This window comes from Pseudophryne corroboree, chromosome 10 (assembly GCF_028390025.1).
Source record: "Pseudophryne corroboree isolate aPseCor3 chromosome 10, aPseCor3.hap2, whole genome shotgun sequence".
NCBI lineage: Eukaryota > Metazoa > Chordata > Amphibia > Anura > Myobatrachidae > Pseudophryne > Pseudophryne corroboree.
Genome location: NC_086453.1, coordinates 260444788 through 260467844, shown reverse-complemented (window position 1 = coordinate 260467844; position 23057 = coordinate 260444788). Strand labels below are relative to the sequence as shown.

At 43.0% G+C, this 23057-nt stretch overlaps 1 protein-coding gene across 1 annotated transcript in view; it reads left to right on the top strand.

The window, feature by feature from the left end:
- LOC134965289 (uncharacterized) overlaps positions 1 to 23057 on the top strand; it is a 213637-nt gene that overhangs the window by 172107 nt on the left and 18473 nt on the right. Inside the window, exons 7-8 of the mRNA XM_063941770.1 lie at positions 18127 to 18201; positions 22226 to 22291. Coding sequence (XP_063797840.1) covers positions 18127 to 18201; positions 22226 to 22291 — 141 coding nt within the window. The remainder of the gene's footprint in view (positions 1 to 18126; positions 18202 to 22225; positions 22292 to 23057) is intronic.

The following is a 23057-nucleotide window of genomic DNA, read 5'->3' as shown; positions in this document are numbered from 1 at the left end:
GTTTAAATCGTTGACATGCAAGTCTTGTACAAAAGACTCCAAAGATTCCTCGTCACCTTCCCATATGAGTAGTATGTCATCTATATAGCGAAGCCATAATAGAATCCTCCTGGTATGATGATCATTTCTTTCCTGAAACACAACTTCCCGTTCCCACCAGCCTAAAAATAAATTTGCATACGTGGGTGCACAGGATGCTCCCATCGCTGTCCCCCTTGTTTGTATGTAAAATTTATTGTCAAAAATGAAGTAATTATAATGTAGGACAAAATGCAACAGGTCCAAGATGAATGAGTGAAAATCCGTTAATCCTTCCATTTCCATGAAGTATCGAATTGCTTCTAAGCCTTTTTGATGATCAATTGAGGTGTAGAGTGACTCTACATCCATACTGACAAGGAGATGAGTATCATCTAACCTGATGCCCTGAATTTTCTGTAGGACATCCGTGGTGTCTTGGACATACGAAGGAAGAGTAGTTACATGGTGTCTGAGTTGTACATCTATAAAGACACTCGCCTGTTCAAGAAGGCCTCCAATCCCAGACACTATAGGTCTACCTGGGGGTTTGGTAATACTTTTGTGTGTCTTGGGCAGGAGATAGAAGGTTGGAATTTTTGGATGATTTATTTTCAAGAATTGAAATTCTGATTTAGTAATGATGTTGTCTTTCCATGCGTTCTCAATGAGCCTTGTGTATAGTGTCTGAAAATTGTCTGTAGGATTGAAAAGCGTCTTTTTATAACAATTTTTGTCATTGAGTTGCCTGAGAGCTTCCTTAACATACATATTTTTGGGCCATAGGACGACGTTTCCTCCTTTATCGGATTGTTTGATTTCTATGTCATTCCATGATTCGATCTCATTAAGGGCTTTTCTTTCAATACTTTTTAAATTGTGATGTAAGGCCCCCTTATGTTTTTGATGTAATCCATCCAAATCTTTTGAGACCAAATTTATAAATACCCTCACCTCCGGGCATATGTTGTCCTGTGGAAAAAAGTTGGATTTCCTTTTGCAGGTTGGTCTCTTAGTTTCCCCTACGGATTCCACTTCCCTGGTGTCCTGTAATTCTTCAAGAATGGATAATGCCACTAATTCTTCTTCAGAAAGTAGAGTCTCTTGAGTCCCCAAGTCCATTGTGGCCTCTGGATTGTTTGTCTCTTCAGGAGTCAGAGGGATAGCAGAATAGTTTTTATTAGCATGAAATTTAGCAAGCAACAGTTTCCTGCCGAACAAATGTAGGTCCTTATCCCATTGGAACCTGTCAAATTTTGTAGTAGGAGCAAAGGTAAGACCTTTTGACAGAACTTTGCTATGAACTTCTGTTAATATATGTTCTGATAAGTTGATAATCATGAGATTATCTGCAATATTTAATATTTTCTGCGGTTCCGTATGGGGTAGTGGGATGGGGGTGGGGAGTCCCATCTTTGGGCCCCTCTTCCTCTTCTTTCCCCCCCTCCTCGACTTCCTCTTGGACGTCCCCTTTTGGGCCTGACTTCCTCTAAAAAAGGAAGGAGATGTGCGGTTTGGTATCTATTGATCTCAGACCGCGATCGATTGTCACCGAAATCCTCTTCAGTCCCTGAGGAGTCAATCTCAGAGGAGGAGGCTTGTTCCTGATTGGATGGTCTCTGGGATCTTTGTGGTCTATTCCACTTAAAGATCCTACCAGAGCTGAAATCCTGTTGGTCTCTACTGAATTTGGATTTTTTCCTTTCAATAATCACCCTTTCATATTCCTGTAGTTCTTTCTTATTCTGTTCAAATTTCACTTGAAAGGAGAGATCTTTTTCAAAGTCCTCTAGTTTTTTTCCAATTTTCTCTATTTCTACACCTACTTCTGCCAAGACTAGATTGTTATGTTTTACCAGAATTTGGAGAAGTTCAGTAGAACATTTCAATAAGCACGTCTCCCACTCACTTTTTAGATTTTTAGTAGTGAGTGGGAAAGTAGGAAAAAGCTTGGGTCTCAATCCTCTGGGAACAATCTTTTGTTTTAAGTAATTTTCTAAACTAATCAGATCCCAGTTGACCCTCGTCTGGCGTTGTAATAGGTGCTTCAGCTTGCGCATGTTATCTTCCCAACTGTCCAATGAAGCATTTGTTGTCACGGTGTCTGGAAAAATGTTCTCCAAATCCTCTGTCCGTCGTTTATTGATTAGCTCATGTTTAAGACTGAAAGTTGACATTATTGATATAACAAACAATTATGCGGCAGGTTATATAAAATTACCACAAATCGGATATAAACATTCAAAACATTGTTTATATTGAATGTCTGAATCTATACATCCACAATTGTCGTAATATATTACCACTTATGATCGGATGTTTGGTTGTGATGATACGGGCGTGCAAGGCCAAGAAACTGAGAAAAAAACTCAGCAAAAGCAATCTAGAACAAAAGGTTTGAGTTTGCCTGCACCGCTACAGTTGATTTCTTTAAATCATGTTGAGCCAACAGTATGAGAGTATCATAATTTTAATACAGTGAAGCAAGAGATTTCTATATGTGTTGGCGGTGCGACCCCAGAGGTATTAAATATATTTATAGGAGCAAAAAGCGGTCCTTCCAAAGAGATGGGGAACCAAAGAGAAAAACTGTCCCAACTGTCCAATGAAGCATTTGTTGTCACGGTGTCTGGAAAAATGTTTTCTTGAAACGTTTTCTCATCAGAGCAGTTCCTCTTAAGCCTCAAGAACTCCCCTTTGGGGATATTTTTGACCGTGGGTGGGAAGTGGGAACTGGAATGGTGAAGTATGGAGTTAGTAGCTGTCGGTTTCCTGAACAATTCCGTACCAACAATATTGTCTTGATCACGGAAAATAGTAAGGTCCAGAAAGGGGATCTTATTCTTGCTGACTTCAAATGTTTTGAGACATTTGCTATTTTGGAGGAGCATAGTATATGAAATATAATCACCTTTGTACCTTATAGGGTATACCAATAGGTATTTTTGCCCTTTTTTCTATACATATCATTTTTAATTGTCGAAATAAAGTATATAATTTTTATACAATAAATATTTACAAACAATACATATATTGTTTTTGAAAGAGTGCACCCACAAAGAGGCTTTTTCTCTTTGGTTCCCCATCTCTTTGGAAGGACCGCTTTTTGCTCCTATAAATATATTTAATACCTCTGGGGTCGCACCGCCAACACATATAGAAATCTCTTGCTTCACTGTATTAAAATTATGATACTCTCATACTGTTGGCTCAACATGATTTAAAGAAATCAACTGTAGCGGTGCAGGCAAACTCAAACCTTTTGTTCTAGACAAAGAGACGTACATGACACTAAGAGGGAATCCGAGTGAGAGAATAGAGAAGAATTTGGCACTCCTATTGTCCAAGTATAAAGAACAGAACGTCATCACAGAGAAAGAGGAAAAATATATGAGGATTATGGATCCCAGTCTTCCAGTATTTTACGTACTCCCTAAAATACACAAGGATATAAAAAACCCCCCTGGGAGACCTATAGTCGCAGGTACAAACTCAGTGACATCAAATTTGTCCCATTTTATTGATTACCACCTGCAACCTGAGGTGTTAAAAATTAAATCGCACATCAAGGACACCACCGATGTTCTAAATAAATTGAAAACAATAACGTGGAATGAAAATTCCTTCCTCTGTACCGCGGACGTACGGAGTCTTTACACGATTATAGAACACGAAAAAGGCATTCAAGCAGTAAAATACCATCTTGAGAAAAACGTGAATGCCGATAGTAAAATCACCTTCCTATTGGAGGGTATTAATTTTATCCTAAAAAACAACTTTTTTTGGTATAATGGAAAATTTTTCCAACAAACAAGAGGGACTGCGATGGGAACTCGTTTTGCGCCTTCATACGCTAATCTTTTCATGAGCCTATGGGAGGATGACCATATTTGGGGCAATAACAGGTTCCTCCAACATATCAAACTTTGGTATAGGTTTATTGACGACATAATATTCATTTGGGAAGGTGAGAAAGAGTCACTTGATGAATTCTGCACACTATTAAATTTTAACAATTTTAATATTGATCTAACTTTTAGTATAAGTAGGGAAGAAATCAACTTCCTAGACTTAACGATATATATAAAAGAGGGATGTATGTACACCAAATCCTTCTTTAAACCTACAGATACCAACTCCTATATTCCTACAGGAAGTAATCATCACCCTAACTGGATTAAGAATATTCCAAAGAGCCAGTTTAGACGTATGAGGAGAAACTGTACGGAAATAGAAACGTATAAACAACAGGCAGATGATATGAAAAAGAAATTCCTAACCAAAGGATATCAGGAACAACCCATGGATATACACATAGAAGAAATAGCAGGAATGGATAGGGAGGATATTTTGAGACCGAAAAATCCGAGGGAAGAAGAAGATATCATGCTACCCTTCATTACTACTTTTAATAGCCAATATAGAGAGATGGAAAAAATTATAAGAAAACATTGGCACCTGCTATCCAGGGATCCAGTTTTAAAACCCTTGATCAAGCCACAACCCAAATTCATTTACCGCAGGGCTCCGAACCTGAGACAGAAGATTGTTAAAAGTGCCCTTCCTCCTAAAAAATCAAATAGAATAAAGACCGTAGGTTTCCATAGGTGTGGCTTGTGTAAAATGTGTCAAACACATACAACACAGGCATCAAAAACTGAATATTATCATTCAGTATCCACTGGAATTAAATATAACATCAAGGAATTCATAACTTGCAACACGAAGAATTGTATATATTTAATGGAATGTAAGTGCGGCTTACAATATATTGGACGTACCAGTAGGTCCTTAAAAATAAGATGGGCGGAGCACGTTAGAAATATAGAAAAGGGGCTCATCACCCACTCTGTTTCTAACCATTTTAAATCAGTCCATAATAGTAAGTGTGAGGGTTTAACTAACGTGATAGGGATTAAAACTGTTCAAAACCATTGGAGACGGAACAATGGAGAAGAAATTTTAGCCCAAACAGAAATGAGACTTATTTATGAAATGGGTACTCTTAATCCAAAAGGGCTAAATATGGATTTTGAGCTAAAGTGGTTTTTATGAGTTTTTTATGAGTTTTATATCCTTTCTCCATGTGCATATTTGTTTTATGTGTTTTATATGAAACTGAATATTTTAATATTTTAGGATATTCTTGTATATATTTATATGCTTTTTGTATAAGACTTTGTTTTCCAATGTGCCTTTTTGTTTGTTATCTCGATGTTTGTACATGCTTTGTTGTGTAGATAGTATTTGGAATACCAATCATTGTGGCATCCAGGACACTGAGACCTCGATCACGGACCCGCAGCGCTATACGCGGCACTTCCGGTTCAAACAGGAAGCGGCGTGCGTTCCACGGACTGTGGAACGCACGCGCCCGGAAGTGGAGGATGGCGCCCGGAAGTGTAGGAAGCGGCGTGCGTTCCACTGGCTGCGGAACGCACGCCAAGACTATAATAAACCCGTTTTTGATACTAATTTTTCACCACCAATTGAAGGGAACAATTTAGAGAGTGTACCTGTAAACAGTTCACAGATAAAATTGTAAATTAATTCGTTTTTAAAGTTTATTTGACCGGCCAGGGCTCCTCCAATCAGGACACACTGTGGGGTTTAAATAGACCCACCATATACCATACACCACACACCTTGAGAAAGGCCCCCTGAGGGCAGAAACGCGTTGGTGACTGATTGGAGGGACCTACTGGAGCCAGAGGGAATACACTGATTGCTGCTATATACCCCGGGGAGCTACATTGCAAACGCTGTTAGGGTGGGCCATTGTGACACCCCATCACCTCTGGTACGTGGGTCCACTAATCTGTGGTGGATTTTAAGCTGTTTTTGATCTAGACGTCTAGTTTTTATAACTAATACCTTTTCTGCACTTTATTGAATAAACTAATTTTATACCTGAACTCAAGCAATACTTCACTATGTACTGATTTTCTTTTCCTACCCATGGAAACCCTTTATCTGGATGGAGAGATAAAGGTGGACTAGGAAAGAACCTTATTTGAATCTGCAGGACAAAGGAAGGGACACTACAAGCGTAATTGGGTGGGCACTATAAGACACCCCATTAAGTTCGGTACGTAGGTCCGCTACACTGAGGCGGATTAAAAATTCCCTTTACATCATATTTCTTTGTGATTTAAAATTTTTTTGATAATCAAACTGATCTCCACGGAATTTCACTATTTATTATTTCTTTCTTTGAGGACATCGTGCTTTACTGTACCAAGGAAGTACTGCTGATCAATTGTCCAGTGCGGAGAGTTTTTCTCTTTCCACACAAAGGACTATTACCCGTAGTGATCCAGGGAGCGCACCCCAGCAAAACCACAGAATTAGGACTGAACTTTTCTTGGGAATTTGATAACCATCCCAGCTGGGAGATTGCAGCACCTCTGAACTGAAGCGCCATCTGTACAATTGTTTTTGTGGGATACTAGACATCACCTTCCAACGTTTATCTGACCCTTCCTATCATGCAAAGATGAATCTCTCTGTCCAGGAACTGTTCAAACTAATATTACTCGCTGTCATGGTCTAGGGGAACTACATCTACAAAATGCACTATTTGGGTTAAATATGCTATGTTTTAATAGCACGCTACACGCTCACAAACTCCGCCGTAAATACACATATCATGCGCACGAGTCGCCGGAGCGTTTCTTACGCAACTTGCGGATATGTGCACGCACGGGGGACTGGGTGCACGAGCAGCATGCATGTGCATGAGGGGTTAGTACAAGGGATATGTCTAACAATATTTTTCGACTTTGACAGTCCACCCTTTGGCAGTCAACAATTACTGCCACTATCCAAACAGAAAAATATACACTACAATCTTTACAGATGGTTAGATTAAAAGGAAAACAATACAATACCTAAAAATTATTGGGTAGTGGGAGGAGAGGAGTAGGTGGGAAATGTATGACCTAGTGGGATAGTAAAAGCATGTATGTATGAACTTCATGTCTGAGGGGCATGTATCATCGTGCCGTACATGTTCTAGATAAGCTTTGAGGTATTGCGAAGTATACATTAAATCCTTCTTATCCCGTATTAAGAGTCTGTAAGTGGGCCAACAAACACTACATAGCTCTTTTCGGCTTCTTGTTCCAACAAATGGGGTGCCCATTTAGTTGATGTTACATGCAGGCGGGGGAAAAACATGTGAATGCTAATATATGTACCTATATCACCTGTCGACTATGTGTGCCACTACCTGAAGGTTGTAGAGATGAAGATAAGACATGTGTCTCAAATACATTCACATAATAATGTGTGCAATTGTCCTTGGGCATCGGTTGAAGTCTTGTCCGGATGGCTGTATCCTTGCTGTGGGTGGTAATTAAAGTCTTTCAAGTGTCCATAAAAAGTCTTTAAAGTCTTTAAAGTGTCTATCAAAGTCTTTTAAAAATGTTCATCAAAGTCTGTAGAAATGTCCATCAAAGTCTGTAGTCTTCTTCCGAATGGATGTCTTTTTGCTTGGGAGAAAAACAAAGGAGAAACGGGTGAAAGAAACGGAACGTGGAATCACGTCTTATCACAGCATTGTCTCAATTGATGGATCATAAATTAAATCAGTTTGTGTAACAATGCCCTCGCTCCTCAAACTCATCACTTTGGTACTGCGCTTGCACCGCATTAAAATCCGAACACACCTAAATATCAAACCAATCATTATGACGACTCCCAGGATACAAAGGAGAAACTTTCCTACATTCACGATAACATTTTGAGCCCATTCTCCTAAACCTGAGAACCAATTGCGTGGGTTCAACCATGAAACCCAGCTGGTCAATTCATTACTCACAGCAGTCAGGGTAAGGTTGTGTCTCCTTCAGAACTCCCACTTCAATTGCAAGATATCGTCCATCTTTTGATCTATGACCTCGGTGGGGTCATCAGTGCTGTTTGTAATGTACGTGCAGCACTTCACACCATACTGAGTTGCTAGGGTGACACAGTACCCGCCTGTCACCGCTGTGATGTAAGTGAGAACCATCCTGTGCTGGATCAGTTCCGTTTTGTAAGCTTGCAATTCCCTCCCAGTATACCTGAAGGTGTCATCATACATCTCGGTGATATTGTCTACCAGGTTCGCTAGCGCATGAATATACCTAAAATTTTTAATTCCTCTGGCGGTATGGGTGATATCTAACGCGAGTAGGAATTGAATCCCGGTGGATTCGTGGATCAAATCAGAGGCTGCGTGCTCTGTCCTATCTATAAGGTGTCTCTTAACGATGTGTTCATAGTGAGTGTGAGTGTAAGGAGCTTGAGCATTGCGGTGAACGTCTTTCATCTTATTATGGGTAATGGTCATTACTTCTGGCAACACTCTTCCAATGTAACACAATCCCTCTGAGTTTGGGGCAAGCCACTTATACGCCTTCCTCCCACATATGAAATATGCATCATCGGGGAGAACATATGGGACAGAATATAACATCACCATATTGCAAACCTTCCAGGTGAAAAATTCTATCCCTAACTCTCTCATTTGTTCAGTACACGTATCAGGCTGTATGATATGCGCACAGTACCCTGGAGATACTTCTCCAACCCGCATGGTCCTACTTCCTAGAGTATACCTGTACCGAAAGTACCTTCCACTGTTGGCTATTTGGCGTATAAGTTCAGGGTCTACAGGCATTCTGTCAGCTCTGTGTGAAAATGCCATGGTTTGGTTATTCCATGTCACTTCCCAATTTCCCGGCTTTCGGGAATTGGAAATGTTGAAACATACTAAGGACCTATCCACATGATATTGGTGGAGCTTCAAACTAGGAGGCCTAGAAATATTAAAATTCTTGTCCACCGGTCTCCCACCCCTTAATTCAAGTACCTCATCTATTGTTAAAGGGTACGGTACTAGTCCTGACTTGCTCTGACCTTGAGGTACTTGTGAGCACACCCAGCATTCTGTTTGGTTTAATACCTTACCCACTAATGAGTGATAGTCACTCAATGGATGACGGTCCATGTTGATATTAAGGCTGGACTGACATCTCTGGATGCACCCGTCCTCAACTATGTTTTCACAATTTCTACAGATACAATTTTCATCAGCCAATAACCCTTCACAATGTCTCCTAGTGTCATGACTACCAGATCGTTTTCTGATACTCGCCATTGCTCGGTGAATGTGTTGCTCTTGGAATTCTACTAATCCGTCCTTGTCATCAGAACCCATTCCAGATCCTTTCTCGACCTCTCTGGTACTCTCACCGAAATAGACTGCTCTGGTCAACAACAGGGTCAACAGGAAAACCCGGAACGCAGTCTCTTGGGGTAAGTCCATCTTGCAGGAGGAGAAAGAAAGAGTGGTAATGGGAGGTAAAGAAAATAATAAAAAGGAAAGAAAACTGGTACGATAACCACCTCTAGTCTTGTTGTTCTCCTTGCTCAGATGCCGTCTCAACAGTGCTGCCTCTCAGTCTTCCCGGAACGGACACTCCAGTGATACGATATTCTTTCCGAGTCAGCGACTTTTCTGTAGGGAGCATAAATCTTGCATTACCATGTGTTTAACTGTTGTGTGAAATACCATCCGTAGAACATGAGAAAACAACAAGAGAGAATAATAAAAAGAAAAAAATTGTCAGATTTCCGTTCACCACCAGGCTGTCACACCAACATGTCTATCGGTATCTCTGCACAGTCTTCCTCCACCAGTATTTCCACTCTCAACCCTCTGTGCATGGCCAGGCACAATGATGCTGGTGAGATATACTGGGGTTGGGCAGACCTCTGAAAAGACCGAGCAGATATGTGACGTTTGAGCTGTAGTTCTGTCGGTGAACGTCAGAGATGAAGAGGAAACATTTAAAGATAAATCACAGAGTTTACCTGTCCGCCCCTGTATTTACAAGATATGATCTATCAACTACATCAACTGTGACCTCAGGTTTACTACCTAGGCTAACAATCAACTTCACTGGCTGCAGATTACGGGTGTGGCCCAAAATTTTTCCTATATGATCCCTGATCCCAATTACGTGTGTTATAACTTTGCTCGTGTTCTTGTCTAGGGGGTCTGACTTTATGTGTGCTGTTACAGTTGCTGGCATAATGCCCTTCCCTTTTACACAGATAACAAACTCTTGGCTTCCTCCATGTGCCAGGAGCCTTGGGTTTTTGTCGAGTTGATGCCTCTTCCAGTGCTTGGATGCTCATCACCATCAACCGCTCTCCCTGTGCTTCCCTGGTTCTTTGGATATTACAGTCATGCTCGATAGCGGACTCTCTTTACGCAGCCACCGAGATACCTCTCCAACTTGGTTGAGTGGTTTGTACCCTTGTTCTCAACGTTTCCTTTAATCCGTCCATTTATACGGACACCCCTACCTCCCTATGATGTACATTATCCTTAATGTCTTCGATCCCAGTAAATCTAGCCATTTCCTGCAGTGCTAGATGGAAATAGTCAGAAGCAGTTTCACCTTCTTTTTGTCTAATGGAGAAGATTTTATTCCACTGGACAACAGTTGGGAAATATACTCCTAACTGCAGATTGATCTGTTTTACGTTCTCCTGATTGTATTCATCAGTGAGAGGTACTTCTGCATCTAATTTACAGTCAGCAATGAATTTCACAGGGTCAATATTGGAGGGCAAACATCCCCGTAGCACTGTCCGCCAATCTTTGTTATTGGGTTCGGTGGCGTTACCTAGTTCTCTAATGAACCTCTGAGTTGCGGCTAGATCTTTCCTGGGATCGGGAAATTCAGACATAATTGTCCTCAATTCTGCCCGGGACCCGGGACAATGCATAGCAATGTCCTTGACGGGAGTGACTCCCTGAGCGTCAGTCCTCCCATTGGGGACTGCGATCACCCTGACAGGATTTAGTTCAATTACACCATTTTGTGTTGACTCTACAATGTGAGGTGCAATTGTCTGTGCATAATGTACCATACCGTACTTACCTGTGGACACGACCTCACCTGACCCTCCGCTAGGGGGCTTTACTACTGCTCTTACCGATTGGGTCGTGCCCACCTTGGTGTCCTGTATAGTGGCTGCTAGAGAAAGTGCCGACATCGTGCTGGGCTCACTTTCTTGCTGGTTATCTTGAGGGAAGTTTAAAATGGGGTGCAACTTGCACGGGTTAGAATTTATACATTTATCAGTTTTACTCTTATCGTCATTAATACATTTATTACGTTTACTCTTATTGTCATTAATACATTTATTAAGTGTACTCTTATCATATATCAGTATGCCATTCTCTGTAGCCATTTTCTCTTCTGTAATGTACGGTGGTGGTGCGGTTGCTATCAGTTTCCTGCTAGGGTTGGAACCAGCTGTTTGAGCTAATCCCCGTTGTATATCACCCTCCTGTTGCCATAACTGTAAACAATCATAATGTCTAATCCTTTGTTTTCCGGATTTTATCAGACATATCCAGTGGCGGATTTAGGGGGGGGGCACCAAGGCACGTGCCCCCCCTGTCATTTTTAGTGCAGACTGACATGCGGACGAGCGTCCGCATGTCAGTCTGTGGTCTCGTTTCCTCCCCTGCTGTTAGGAGGGACACGGAGGGCACAGTGCGCGCCTCTCCTGTGTCCCTCCTGGGTCTCCGGCGGCCGCTGGTCTCATAAAGGAAGTGCCGTTCGTGAGCACTTCCTTTATTACAGTGACCCGCGGCCGCCGGAGACACAGGAGGGACACAGGGAGGCGTGCACTGTGCCCTCCGTGTCCCTCCTAACAGCAGGGGAGCGGGGGGAGCAGCGGCGGCGGAGGAAGGGGGGGTTGGGGACGCACTGGGGGGGAATATCTGGCACTGGGGGCATATTTGGCAGGGAGGGGGGGGGAGAATATCTGGCACTGGGGACATATATGGCACTGGGGGGAATATCTGGCACTGGGGGCATATATGGCACTGGGGAGGGAATATCTGGCACTGGGGGCATATTTGGCAGGGAGGGGGGGAGAATATCTGGCACTGGGGACATATATGGCACTGGGGGGAATATCTGGCACTGGGGGCATATATGGCACTGGGGGCATATGTGGCACTGGGGGGGGATATCTGGCACTGGGGCATATGTGGCACTGGGGGCATATATAGCACTGGGGGGGGGATATCTGGCACTGGGGGCATATGTGGCACTGTCGGGGAATATCTGGCACTGGGGGTATATGTGTACCTGGCACATGGGGGGGCTATATTTGGCACTGGGGGCATGTGAGTACCTGGCACCGTGGGGGAATATCTGGCACTGGGGACATATGTGGCACTGGGAGCACAGCCCTAGCAACAAGGACTACCTCCTAGCAACGAGCATGACACCCAGTGCATGAAACCCCTGGCAACGAGCATGACACCCAGTGCATGAAACCCCTGGCAACGAGCATGACACCCAGTTCATGAAACCCCTGGTAACGAGCATGACACTTTGAGCATGAAAACCCCTGGCACCGTGCATGGAACCAAGAGCATGAAACCCCTGGCAACGAGCATGACACCCAGTGCATGAAACCCCTGACAACGAGCAGGTATTTGAAAAGTAATTAGAAGCCTTACTGTAGGACTTAATGTGTAATGGGCATTACGGTGTGTGGCATAATGTATCACGGACATTGCGGTGTGTGTCATAATGTGTCACAGGCATTACGGTGTATGGTATACTATATCGCTGTCATTGTGATATGTGGTATAATGTCTCAGGGTCATTGCAGTGTGTGGCATAATGTATCATGGACATTGCGGTGTGTGTCATAATGTGTCAGGCATTACGGTGTGTGGTATACTATATCACGGGCATTGTGGTATGTGGTATAATGTCTCAGGGTCATTGCAGTGTGGCATAATATATAACGGGCATTGCGGTGTGTGGCATAGGGTATAACGGGCATTGCGGTATGTGTCACAGGCATTACGGTGTATGGTATACTATATCACGGGCATTGTGGTATAATGTCTCAAGGTCATTGCAGTGTGTGGCATAATGTGTCACAGACATTGTATGTGCTATAATGTATCAGGGGCAGTGCAGTGTGTAGCATAATCTATAACGGGCATTGCGATTCCTGTCATAATGTGTCACAGGCATTACGGTGTGTGGCATAATGTGTCTGGGGCATTACAGTGTGTGCATATTGTGTCATGTGCATTATTGTGTGTGGAATAATGTCTAAGGGCCATTGCAGTATGTGGAATAATAATATACTGGGCATTACTATAAGGAGGAAAAACGACAAATAATGTAAGGGGCATGAATCAGGATTATTTTTCTTTCCTGTGGTGGCCAACGTCTGGGCGTGCAGGTTGCAAAACTGGGGTATAAGGTAGTCTTTTCCTGCAATACCACGCCCATTCAAACGAAGCCACACCCATTCCAATGAAGCCACGCCCCTTATGGTGCCCCCCCTGTAATTTTTTTCTGGATCCGCCCCTGGACATATCCTTCTCCTTAAATTATGCAATACCTCTGAGTCAAAACTTCCGATCCCAGGAAATGGTGCTTTATCCCCCACAGTCATTCGTGTCCATTCATCACAAAAGGCCTCAGTGTGGGGACCATACTTCCCCCACATTACTAACCGAGCTGACCCCTTGGGTCTCATCTCTGCCTGAACCCTGGCTGAGGAAAGTCCCTGTGTTGTGCACTTGGCTTGCACTGTGGACCTTTTTTAACATGGGAGAACTTCCTAAAATGCACCAAACACAGTAGTCTACGGTGGAAATCCTTAAAGTTTTTCCACTAACTTCTTCTGCTCTGAGTACCACGGATCCGCCTTCTTTAGCAGACACGTGTAGCCGTTGCAGGCCCTACCTCTCAAGATTTTCCTGAGAGACTGGCAAAAATTCCCTAAACCTTTACTTTACACAAATCACGCTTGCATGTGCTTCCTATAACGCGTATGATGACGAGATTTACCCACAAATATGCAAACCCTCGTATCACGTTGCGTCACGTGTTGCCCATACAACCGTGCGGTCCAATCATACCGCTTATAGACACTTGCTATCTCTAAGTGGTAGGATCACTGGAGTCTCCCTACTGTGCTCCAAAACAGCCGGAGCGTAATACCACGAAAACTTTATCACACTCCATCGCACGTGTACACCTGGACCGTGCTCACCACGTTTTCACCTAGACCGTGCTTCACCAAGCATCACCAAGATCACCAAGCATCACCAAGATCACCAAGACCACCAAGCGGGGTTCAATATATTCACACCCTATTCAGCCCACACTAACATTCTATAGTTTTCTGATCAGAAAAATCCTTTCCTGTTAACTGATAGCTTTCCCCAGAGGTAATACAGAAAAAAAAAAGTTTTTTTTTTTTTTAAACTAAATATTGGAAACTGAACAAATTTGTGCTATTATCGCGTGGCTACTGTCTCACGCCTAAACTAAAACAATGCTATTGTGTGATTTGTATTTTAGCGGTCGTACTGTTATGCATGTTGCGTAAACACGCCACGTGCGTAGGCCTTAACGTTGCATACGCAGTCCCGCACGCTGTCCGAGACACGTGTACAAAGGCCGTACATCCGCAGTACTACAAATCCCACACTTCTATAAATGTAAGCGATATTTTAACTATAATCGCTTACTTAACACTACACACAGTTTCCTCTGTATCAACCTTTATAACTAGGCCAGGCTGCGTGTGTGTTTTACACATACTCCCTTTAATATTACTCTATATTTTTAACTAAATAGCAACAAATTTCTCAGCACGGGTCAAAATGTATCTAATAATCAATGCTAATGGCAACAAGTGAGTAGATATGCAAAATATACAAATAAAATACAGGTGTGTGCGTGTGTTACGTGTGTTGCGTGCGCAGCTGGCACCAAACAGAAATTAAACAGATTTAACAAACAATAGCTTTACGGTCTTACCTTTCGGATCCCACCAGCATCCCTACAAACCATGCGGAGCAGACGCTTATCTAATCAGCACCAGTGTATCCACCTGACCATGAGAAGGCTAACAGGGGATACCTTTATACCTTCCCGCCCTTTGCTGATAGATAAAGTCTGCCTTGTCCTGCTAGGCTGCTGATATGAGGAGGACCGGACAATGCCCCAATTGATAATGTCAAATATTATCTTAAAACACAAAGCTATATCACTTGACTCGCTATTACCGTGGAGCTGCTATGGCCGCTAGACTTATTACACACACTACGTACTAAGTACGCTATTTGCGTACTGAGTACCGTATGGATACGCATTTAGCGTATCAGACGCTGTGCCGTGGGCGCTACGCACACGCGGAACGTACGCACACAGATTCACGCTACTCACTAAGTACGCTATTTGCGCACAGAGTACCGTATTGATATGCTATTAGCGTATCAGACGCCGTGCAGTGGGTACAAAGTACACGCGGCACGGACGCACACAGAGTGATATACAGTAAACCTTAAGTAATGAAACAATGTAAGGATATGCTTATACTTTAAACCTTAGCAGCCTAGTACTGCAACAATGTAATACCTTAAACCCTTAACAATGCTTATACACCTTATACCGATTAATACGCTATGGAAGCCCTTTGCAGGAAAGTGAAAACACAACACCGGTTAGTGGTAAACCACTGGGCTCTAACACCGCAGTGGATTATTCAGAGAAAAGGGGTAAACAGATACAAGTTATACACTACAGGCTAACAAGGAAATCTAAACAGAATAATAGAGAATGATGGCTACAGAGAATATACATACGTGGGGAATAGTTCGCAAGCGCGTCCTGGACCCAGTCCTCCGCTATCAGGTAGAAAGCGTAAGAGTCTTCTGAACGGCCAGGCAACAATGGTCCTTATATACACAACATGCATACACAATACAATGGTCACTGTAATCTCATTGTTCATTGGACACAGGAATATGTCTCTACATTACAGCAAAGGTCATAGGTGGATTTGAATAGGTAGGCGATGTCCTTTCCCAACTGCTCTGGTGGGAGGTATCCTCTGGATTCTCGCCGCATGTGTAATTTACAGCAAATACAGTTAATGTTCATATTCTATTTTTGTACATAACTATACGCAGGAGCAAGCGATCCTTTCCTAACTAACACCGGAATGTTACCCTTAAATAACCCTACAGCTGGATACTAGACATCACCTTCCAACCTTTATCTGACCCTTCCTATTATGCAAAGTCGAATCTCTCTGTCCAGGAACTGTTTAAACTAATATTACTCGCTGTCATGGTCTAGGGGAACTACATCTACAAAATGCACTATTTGGGTTAAATATGCTATGTTTTAATAGCACGCTACACGCTCACAAACTCCGCCGTAAATACACATATCATGCGCACGAGTCGCCGGAGCGTTTCTTACGCAACTTGCGGATATGTGCACGCACGGGGGACTGGGTACACGAGCAGCGTGCATGTGCATGAGGGGTTATTACAAGGGATATGTATAACAATAATTTTTGACTTTGACAGCTGGTTGGTTGGTACTTTATCTCCATCCAATTTATCTCTCTCCAAGTCTTAGTACATCTTTATTTCGTTAGTGAGTGCTATCTATATATACTTGTTCTTATCTTTTTGGGGAGGCTGGTGACCTTTGGAAGATTAGCTGCTCCCAAAACCGTGGGATGTAGTCATCTGACCGGTGGTCAGGAGACAGACGGTCACATAACCTCCCTCTACATGCCACTCTCTCACAATCCCGACGGTCGGCATGCCAACCAACAGGGACTATTTCCACTTGTAGGTGTCCATGACACCAGTAGAGTGGGAATAAAACCCGTGGAGTTCGCCACCGAGCCCGCAAGGGGCTTGCTGCACTCGCCCCCCTCCGCTGGGTATGCTGACCGCCGGTCAACCATACCACACCCCAAAATCGTAACCCTGTGTGTCCTTGTTATGCAAACCCACCATCTTCAGTATCTATATGTGTATGCACAAAGACTGCACACAGGACCCCTCCTCCTAACGATACACTGTCAGCCATCTTTACTAAAACATATCTATTGTGGTAATGACCATAAAACCATATATGTCAATTACTGCAGGTAAGAACCTTCGTGATTCAGGGGTAACTTGACTCAGATACAGAAGTTATTGAATTTCCAGACCCTGTGCTGCTCACAAATTTGAACACAACCACTTAACATCACTTGTCATCTATGTGTAGTTTTCCATTCTTGCTTTTGGGAGAAGGTAATGCCTGATAGGAAAATGTGATTCAAGCCACAAATTGGAGGGGTTATTACAGTATGTTTTATTAAACTGAGCGGTAGAGGCATGATAACACAGTTCATGTTATCATACCCCTTCTGTAAAATTATATCTTCCTATATAAGCACGACATGTATTACAAGTGAATACAACAAACTAATTTAACATTGTTATTGAATTCAGCCTGAGTATATTATTGTCAAGACCAATAAAAACATCCTACCGTATGCCTATCCAATTAGTTAAGATTATGGGCCGCATGTAGTGAAGTCTGAGTTGGCAGGAAGTGGGGGTTCCCGGCCAAACTCGGACATATTTTTAAAGTGGCAATCATGTACAAGGCAAAACCATACCTTGCTATAGATTGCCACTTTAAAAAATGTCCGAGTCCGGCTGGGAACCCGCACTTCTGGCCAACTGGGACTTCACTACATCCGGCGCTATACAGTAGATCAGGACTGGCCAACCTGTGGTGCTCAAGCTGTTGTGTGAAACTACACATCCCAGCATGCCCTGCCACAGTTTTAGCATTACCTAAAAGTAACAATGTGGAAGGACATGTTGGGATTTGTAGTTTCTCAACAGCTGGAGAGCCGCAGGTTAGCCAGTACTGCTGTAGCTTGAACTTTGAATTATAAAAGCATTACGTTTTCAATGATTTTACTTAACTGCCTTAAATAATTGAACCTTCTTGGTGCAAAGTAAATAATTAGTTTCTATGAACCATAACACAATTTCCTTTACATATTAATGTACTTACAATATTGGCATAATAGTGCGCTCTCTGTCAGTAGATATCCTCTGTATATCTAGTATTGCATGATTATACTATACAAAAGTCACATCTGCATTTATCCTCAAGTGTCATTTAAATGGTCATATTTTATTATTCATGTGGATTAATCATACTTACATATATTTATTTGTTTCAGAATAACAACTATGCAGGAGCTGCACAACTTGTGATACCTATTAAAGTATTATCTGATGCTACTGCCTGCTTAATGGTAATTTCATTCTATTGCTGTATTTATTTGTTTTCTGGCAGTATGGAAATAAAAGGTCTGCAAAATAAAAATTTTAATTTTTCAGTGTTACATAAAAGTAACACAAACTTTTTTGAAGGGGAAAAAGGAACAACCTTCTGCAGTAATGTAATTTTTTTTTTAACCACTTTACTGGCTGTTATTTTTTTCCAAAAACACTCAGAAATTGCTATTTTTCAAATGATTGAATTAGGTTAAGAACATCTACTTAAAACCTATCCAACACTACTTTATTAAACAAATTTTCATAACAAATATTATTATTATTTTTTTAAACTTTGATACAACAGACCATCACGGCATCACAGCTTTATATTTCCCCATCAGCTGCCCCTCTCTGCATCCGCTGGGTGTACACTGGGAGGCTGGGGGCTGCTTTATTTACATGGCTCCAGTGGCCGATCCTTTCTGCAGCCAGTGGGTGGAAGGTGATCAGTGATTGGCTGTTGGGGGAGGGAACAAGTATGTACTGGGGCCGGGAGATCCATTTGAGCTTACCTTCTAGCAGCCGCCCACTGGGTGTTTCTGACTTGTCGCATCAGATGCAACCGCAAGTGGTTAAAGACTAATGGACATTTTTATCAAAGCTTCTAAAGAGGCAACACCTCCAAGATCCTTCTTTAGAAGGTTTGATAAATCTGCCCCTAAGGAGCTGATACAAAGCCCGTACTACACGAGTTTGTGTTGCTTATTATGGGTGATATCTCTGTGTATGCTCAAAAAGAAAAATACATGTATATTCATGATTACAGATGCATATAGTAATACTCTCTATAACTGGAGATCTAGGACAGGGGAGGGAAGGGCTAGTCTAATACAAGCCAATTACAGTAAAATCAGATACATGCATATACACATGCAGGGCCGAAACTAGGAGAGTGTGAGCGGTGCTGTTACACAAGGTGGAGGGCCCAGGTGGTGGCACTATCATTGCCCCATGGCACCGGCATTTGCCATTCATGATGCTTGGAATGACATCCTGCATCCAGTAGTGTTACTGTAGATCTGCCAGGGGACGCTCAGGAAAACCACTTTGCAGCCTATTGAGCTTCCCGGAGTATCCTTAAGATGCTCCAGCCAGAGTTCTACCTCCCAGAGCCGATGGCCCCACCCACACACATGACATCACAGGCTTAGAAGGCGAGGGATGACACCAGGGCCGTTTCTAGACAATTTGGCTCCCAGTGCGAGATTTCAAAATGCGCCCCCCCCCCCCCCCATATAGCCGTAAAAAGAAAAAGCATGCGCGCGCCGAAGGCGCGCGCGCTCCCGACAAGGGTGTGTGGCCTGATTAAAATGGGTGTGGTCTCATTAAAGTGGGCGCAGCCTCGTCTGATATCATCACACCCACCACAGGGAAAAAAAATAAAAATAAAAAAGTCCCCTTTTTACACATTACAGCAGGCAAGTGTCCCCATATTACACAGCGCGACAGGCAGGTGTCCCCATTTTACACAGTGCGGCAGGCAGGTGTCCCCATTTCACAAAGTGCGGTAGGCAGGTATCCCCATTTTACACAGTACGGTAGGCAGGTATCCCCATTTTACACAGTGCGGCAGGCAGATATCACCATTTTACACAGTACGCAGGCAGGTGCCCCCATTTTACACAGTGCGGCAGGCAGGTATCCCCATTTTACACAGTGCGGCAGGCAGGTGTCCCCATTTTACACAGTGCGGCAGGCAACCCTATAGGCAGGTGTCCCCATTTTATACAGTGCGGCAGGCAACCCTATAGGCAGGTGTCCCCATTTTATACAGTGCGGCAGGCAACCCCATAGGCTGGTGTCCCCATTTTATACAGTGCGGCAGGCAACCCCATAGGCAGGTGTCCCCATTTTATACAGTGCGGCAGGCAACCCCATAGGCAGGTGTCCCCATTTTATACAGTGCGGCAGGCATCCCCATAGGCAGGTGTCCCCATTTTATACAGTGCAGCAGGCAACCCCATAGGCAGGTGTCCCCATTTTATACAGTGCAGCAGGCAACCCCATATGCAGGTGTCCCCATTTTATACAGTGCGGCAGGCAACCCCATATGCAGGTGTCCCCATTTTATACAGTGCAGCAGGCAACCCCATATGCAGGCAGGTTTCAAGTGGGGGGGAAGGAAGAGGGAGAAAGAGAGAGAGGATACTTACATCTTCCCGCTCTTCGGTCCCGCCGCCTCACGTCCCTCGCGCCGGCCGCCTCCTCCTTCCATGCGTATCTCCTTATCTCCTCTCCCCGAGCGCTCCAGCTCGGGGGGCGGAGTTTCGCGGAATGACGCGTTTGCGTCGTGACGTCACGACGCAAACGCGTCATTCCGTGAAACTCCGCCCCCCAAGCAGGAGCGCTCGGGGAGAGGAGACAAGGAGTCACAAAGTGCCGCGGCGGGCGCCCCGTGCGGTTGCACGGCTCGCCCGCCGCTAGAAACGGCACTGGATGACACAGGGTAAACTGCATCCTTTTATGGTGCAGCACACATTAGAAGGTGTATGCTGATGATGAAGACTTGACATAAATGAGATGCATTTGCTGTAAGTGTGGCGCAGAATGCATGTAATTATGTGTACAATTCTCCATAAGTGCAAAATAATGCTACTGTACTTCTGTGCTCTGTTTTACACTGTACACCTCTTTTGTCACTATATCAGCTACAAGGCCAGCTCCAGGTCACTACACAAAAATATTTTTAGTTCCCCACCCCCCCACAATACAGTATTATACAAATGTTCTATTTGTATGTATTTAGGGATACATTGGGGCTGATAGTGTCGGGGTGTACATGCCCACATGTCACTGTCACTCCCACACAGCACTGGTCATAGCTCCTCTCCTTCTCAGTATAGACCCTTGAACATTTCAACCCCAGGCCCATTTTTTCCTTACTCCAGCCCTGATCAGCTACTATAACCACACAGTACGCCAAGTTTTGTTTTTCTGTCTAACACAGTGCACAGTAACACTTCTCTTATTTTGTATTATTCAGCACATTTAGTTATGTGTCTATAAAACAGTTATATTCTTACACACAAGTTCTTTACCATAAATACAAAATGGACAAAGTGTTTTATGTTTAAATGAAAATGTAGAGCTTATCTGTTGTCGGTACCATTTGTTCTTTTTTTACGTTTCAGATGTTAATATGATGATATTGTTTGACAGAGCCGTAACTAGACTTTTTGGTGCCCTGTGCCAGAAAGAGAATTGGAGCACCTCCCCCCCCCCCCCCCCTACCCCCTAATAGGTACATAAGGTGCATGCCTCGTGGGAAAAGGGCATGACAATACTGACAAAATTGATCCCAGAGAAAGTCCTTGCTGTGATTCCCTTTTACACATTTTCAGCTCACTGTTATTCAGTTACAATATCCTATATTACATACTGTAACACATTTCAATATACTGTCATATCCAGGATTCAACCCCATATCTTGTTGCATTCCAGTCAAACACCCAACTCGTTGATCTATTTGATCCTGCATAAAAACTGAGATTTCTAACTATATGAAGCTACAGTACCTTAGAATTGTCTAGCTCTCCATGCAAGGGCAGATAGCTCAATGAATAGATTGTCTGACTACAATGCCACAGGTAATGGGTTTGAACCCAGGTATGTCAATGTAATAAAGGATAGTGTGACTGACTAACAAAGAGCTATCAAGTTAAGTTCATAAATGCTGTATAGGTATTAGCGACAGAAGGGGTGGGTGTAGGAGATAGGGCCAGTCAGGAGTTGCTGGGCTCCAAAAAGAAGGGAAGCTGCAAGTGAGAGTAATTAAAACAGATAATTGACAGGTGACACCAACAGTGCCCCCTACCCGGCAGCACTATGTGTGGTGGCACACTCCACACACACCTAGTTACATCCCTGTTATTTGACTTTTGAGAATACTATAAACTAATAAATAAACATCAGCTTAATGACAACTGTAGTATTTATATATTTAAAAAAAATAAGAAAATGAAACATTGGTAAATTGCATTTTATGTATTTCTTTTACAGGATAAGATATATAAAGAACATGGTTTTGATCTTATTGAAATTCGCAATACAGCGATCAGTTCTGCGGTAAGTACACAGCATATGAGATAATATATATGCAACCTTTTTAATTGTCTAGGGCCACATTGTACTGTGCAGGGACCGTAATAAAATAACATTTGCTTACATGTACATACAACCACAGGAAAAGAGTTCAACAATGGTAAAAATCCCAGCTGAAGTAGAAGTGCGTGCGCCCCCTGGAGGTATTATAGTCATGCCATGAAGGGTACATGTTTACGTCACATACAGTAGATGGCTACCACACTCTTCCTCAGTAACACATAGAGGCCTCCCCTTTGTACTGTATAAGGTTTCTTACTTCCACCACTTCCATGTAAAACATTGTTCCTTAACTCTTTCAATTCTTACTGCAACTGCAGAGGAAGTGACTAAGGGCCTAATGAGTGTTCCTTAAACATAGGTGAAATTAATAATTTCTCCTACTTTTGTAAATGTATGTGCCGTCCACATTCATTAAATGGATAATGCTAAAATCTCCTGCTTACTGGTCATCCCATACACAATTCATTAAACTACAGAATTTTTGGAATTTGATTGCAGGAATTGGCGCCAACTTCAAATGGCATCCGTTCTTAAAGCCCCACTCTTTCCTATGGTAACCTATCCCCGGTTGCAAGGAGGGATCAATTTGGATACTTCTGTCACCGTTTTTGTGCATTCTTAGCACGTTGAGTACTAACTCCATACACTTAAATAGGGTGATAAGAATCACTCTCACCTTCTGGGGTGTGCTTTTGCTAATTGTAGAGAAAAGGGAAATGGATGCCTA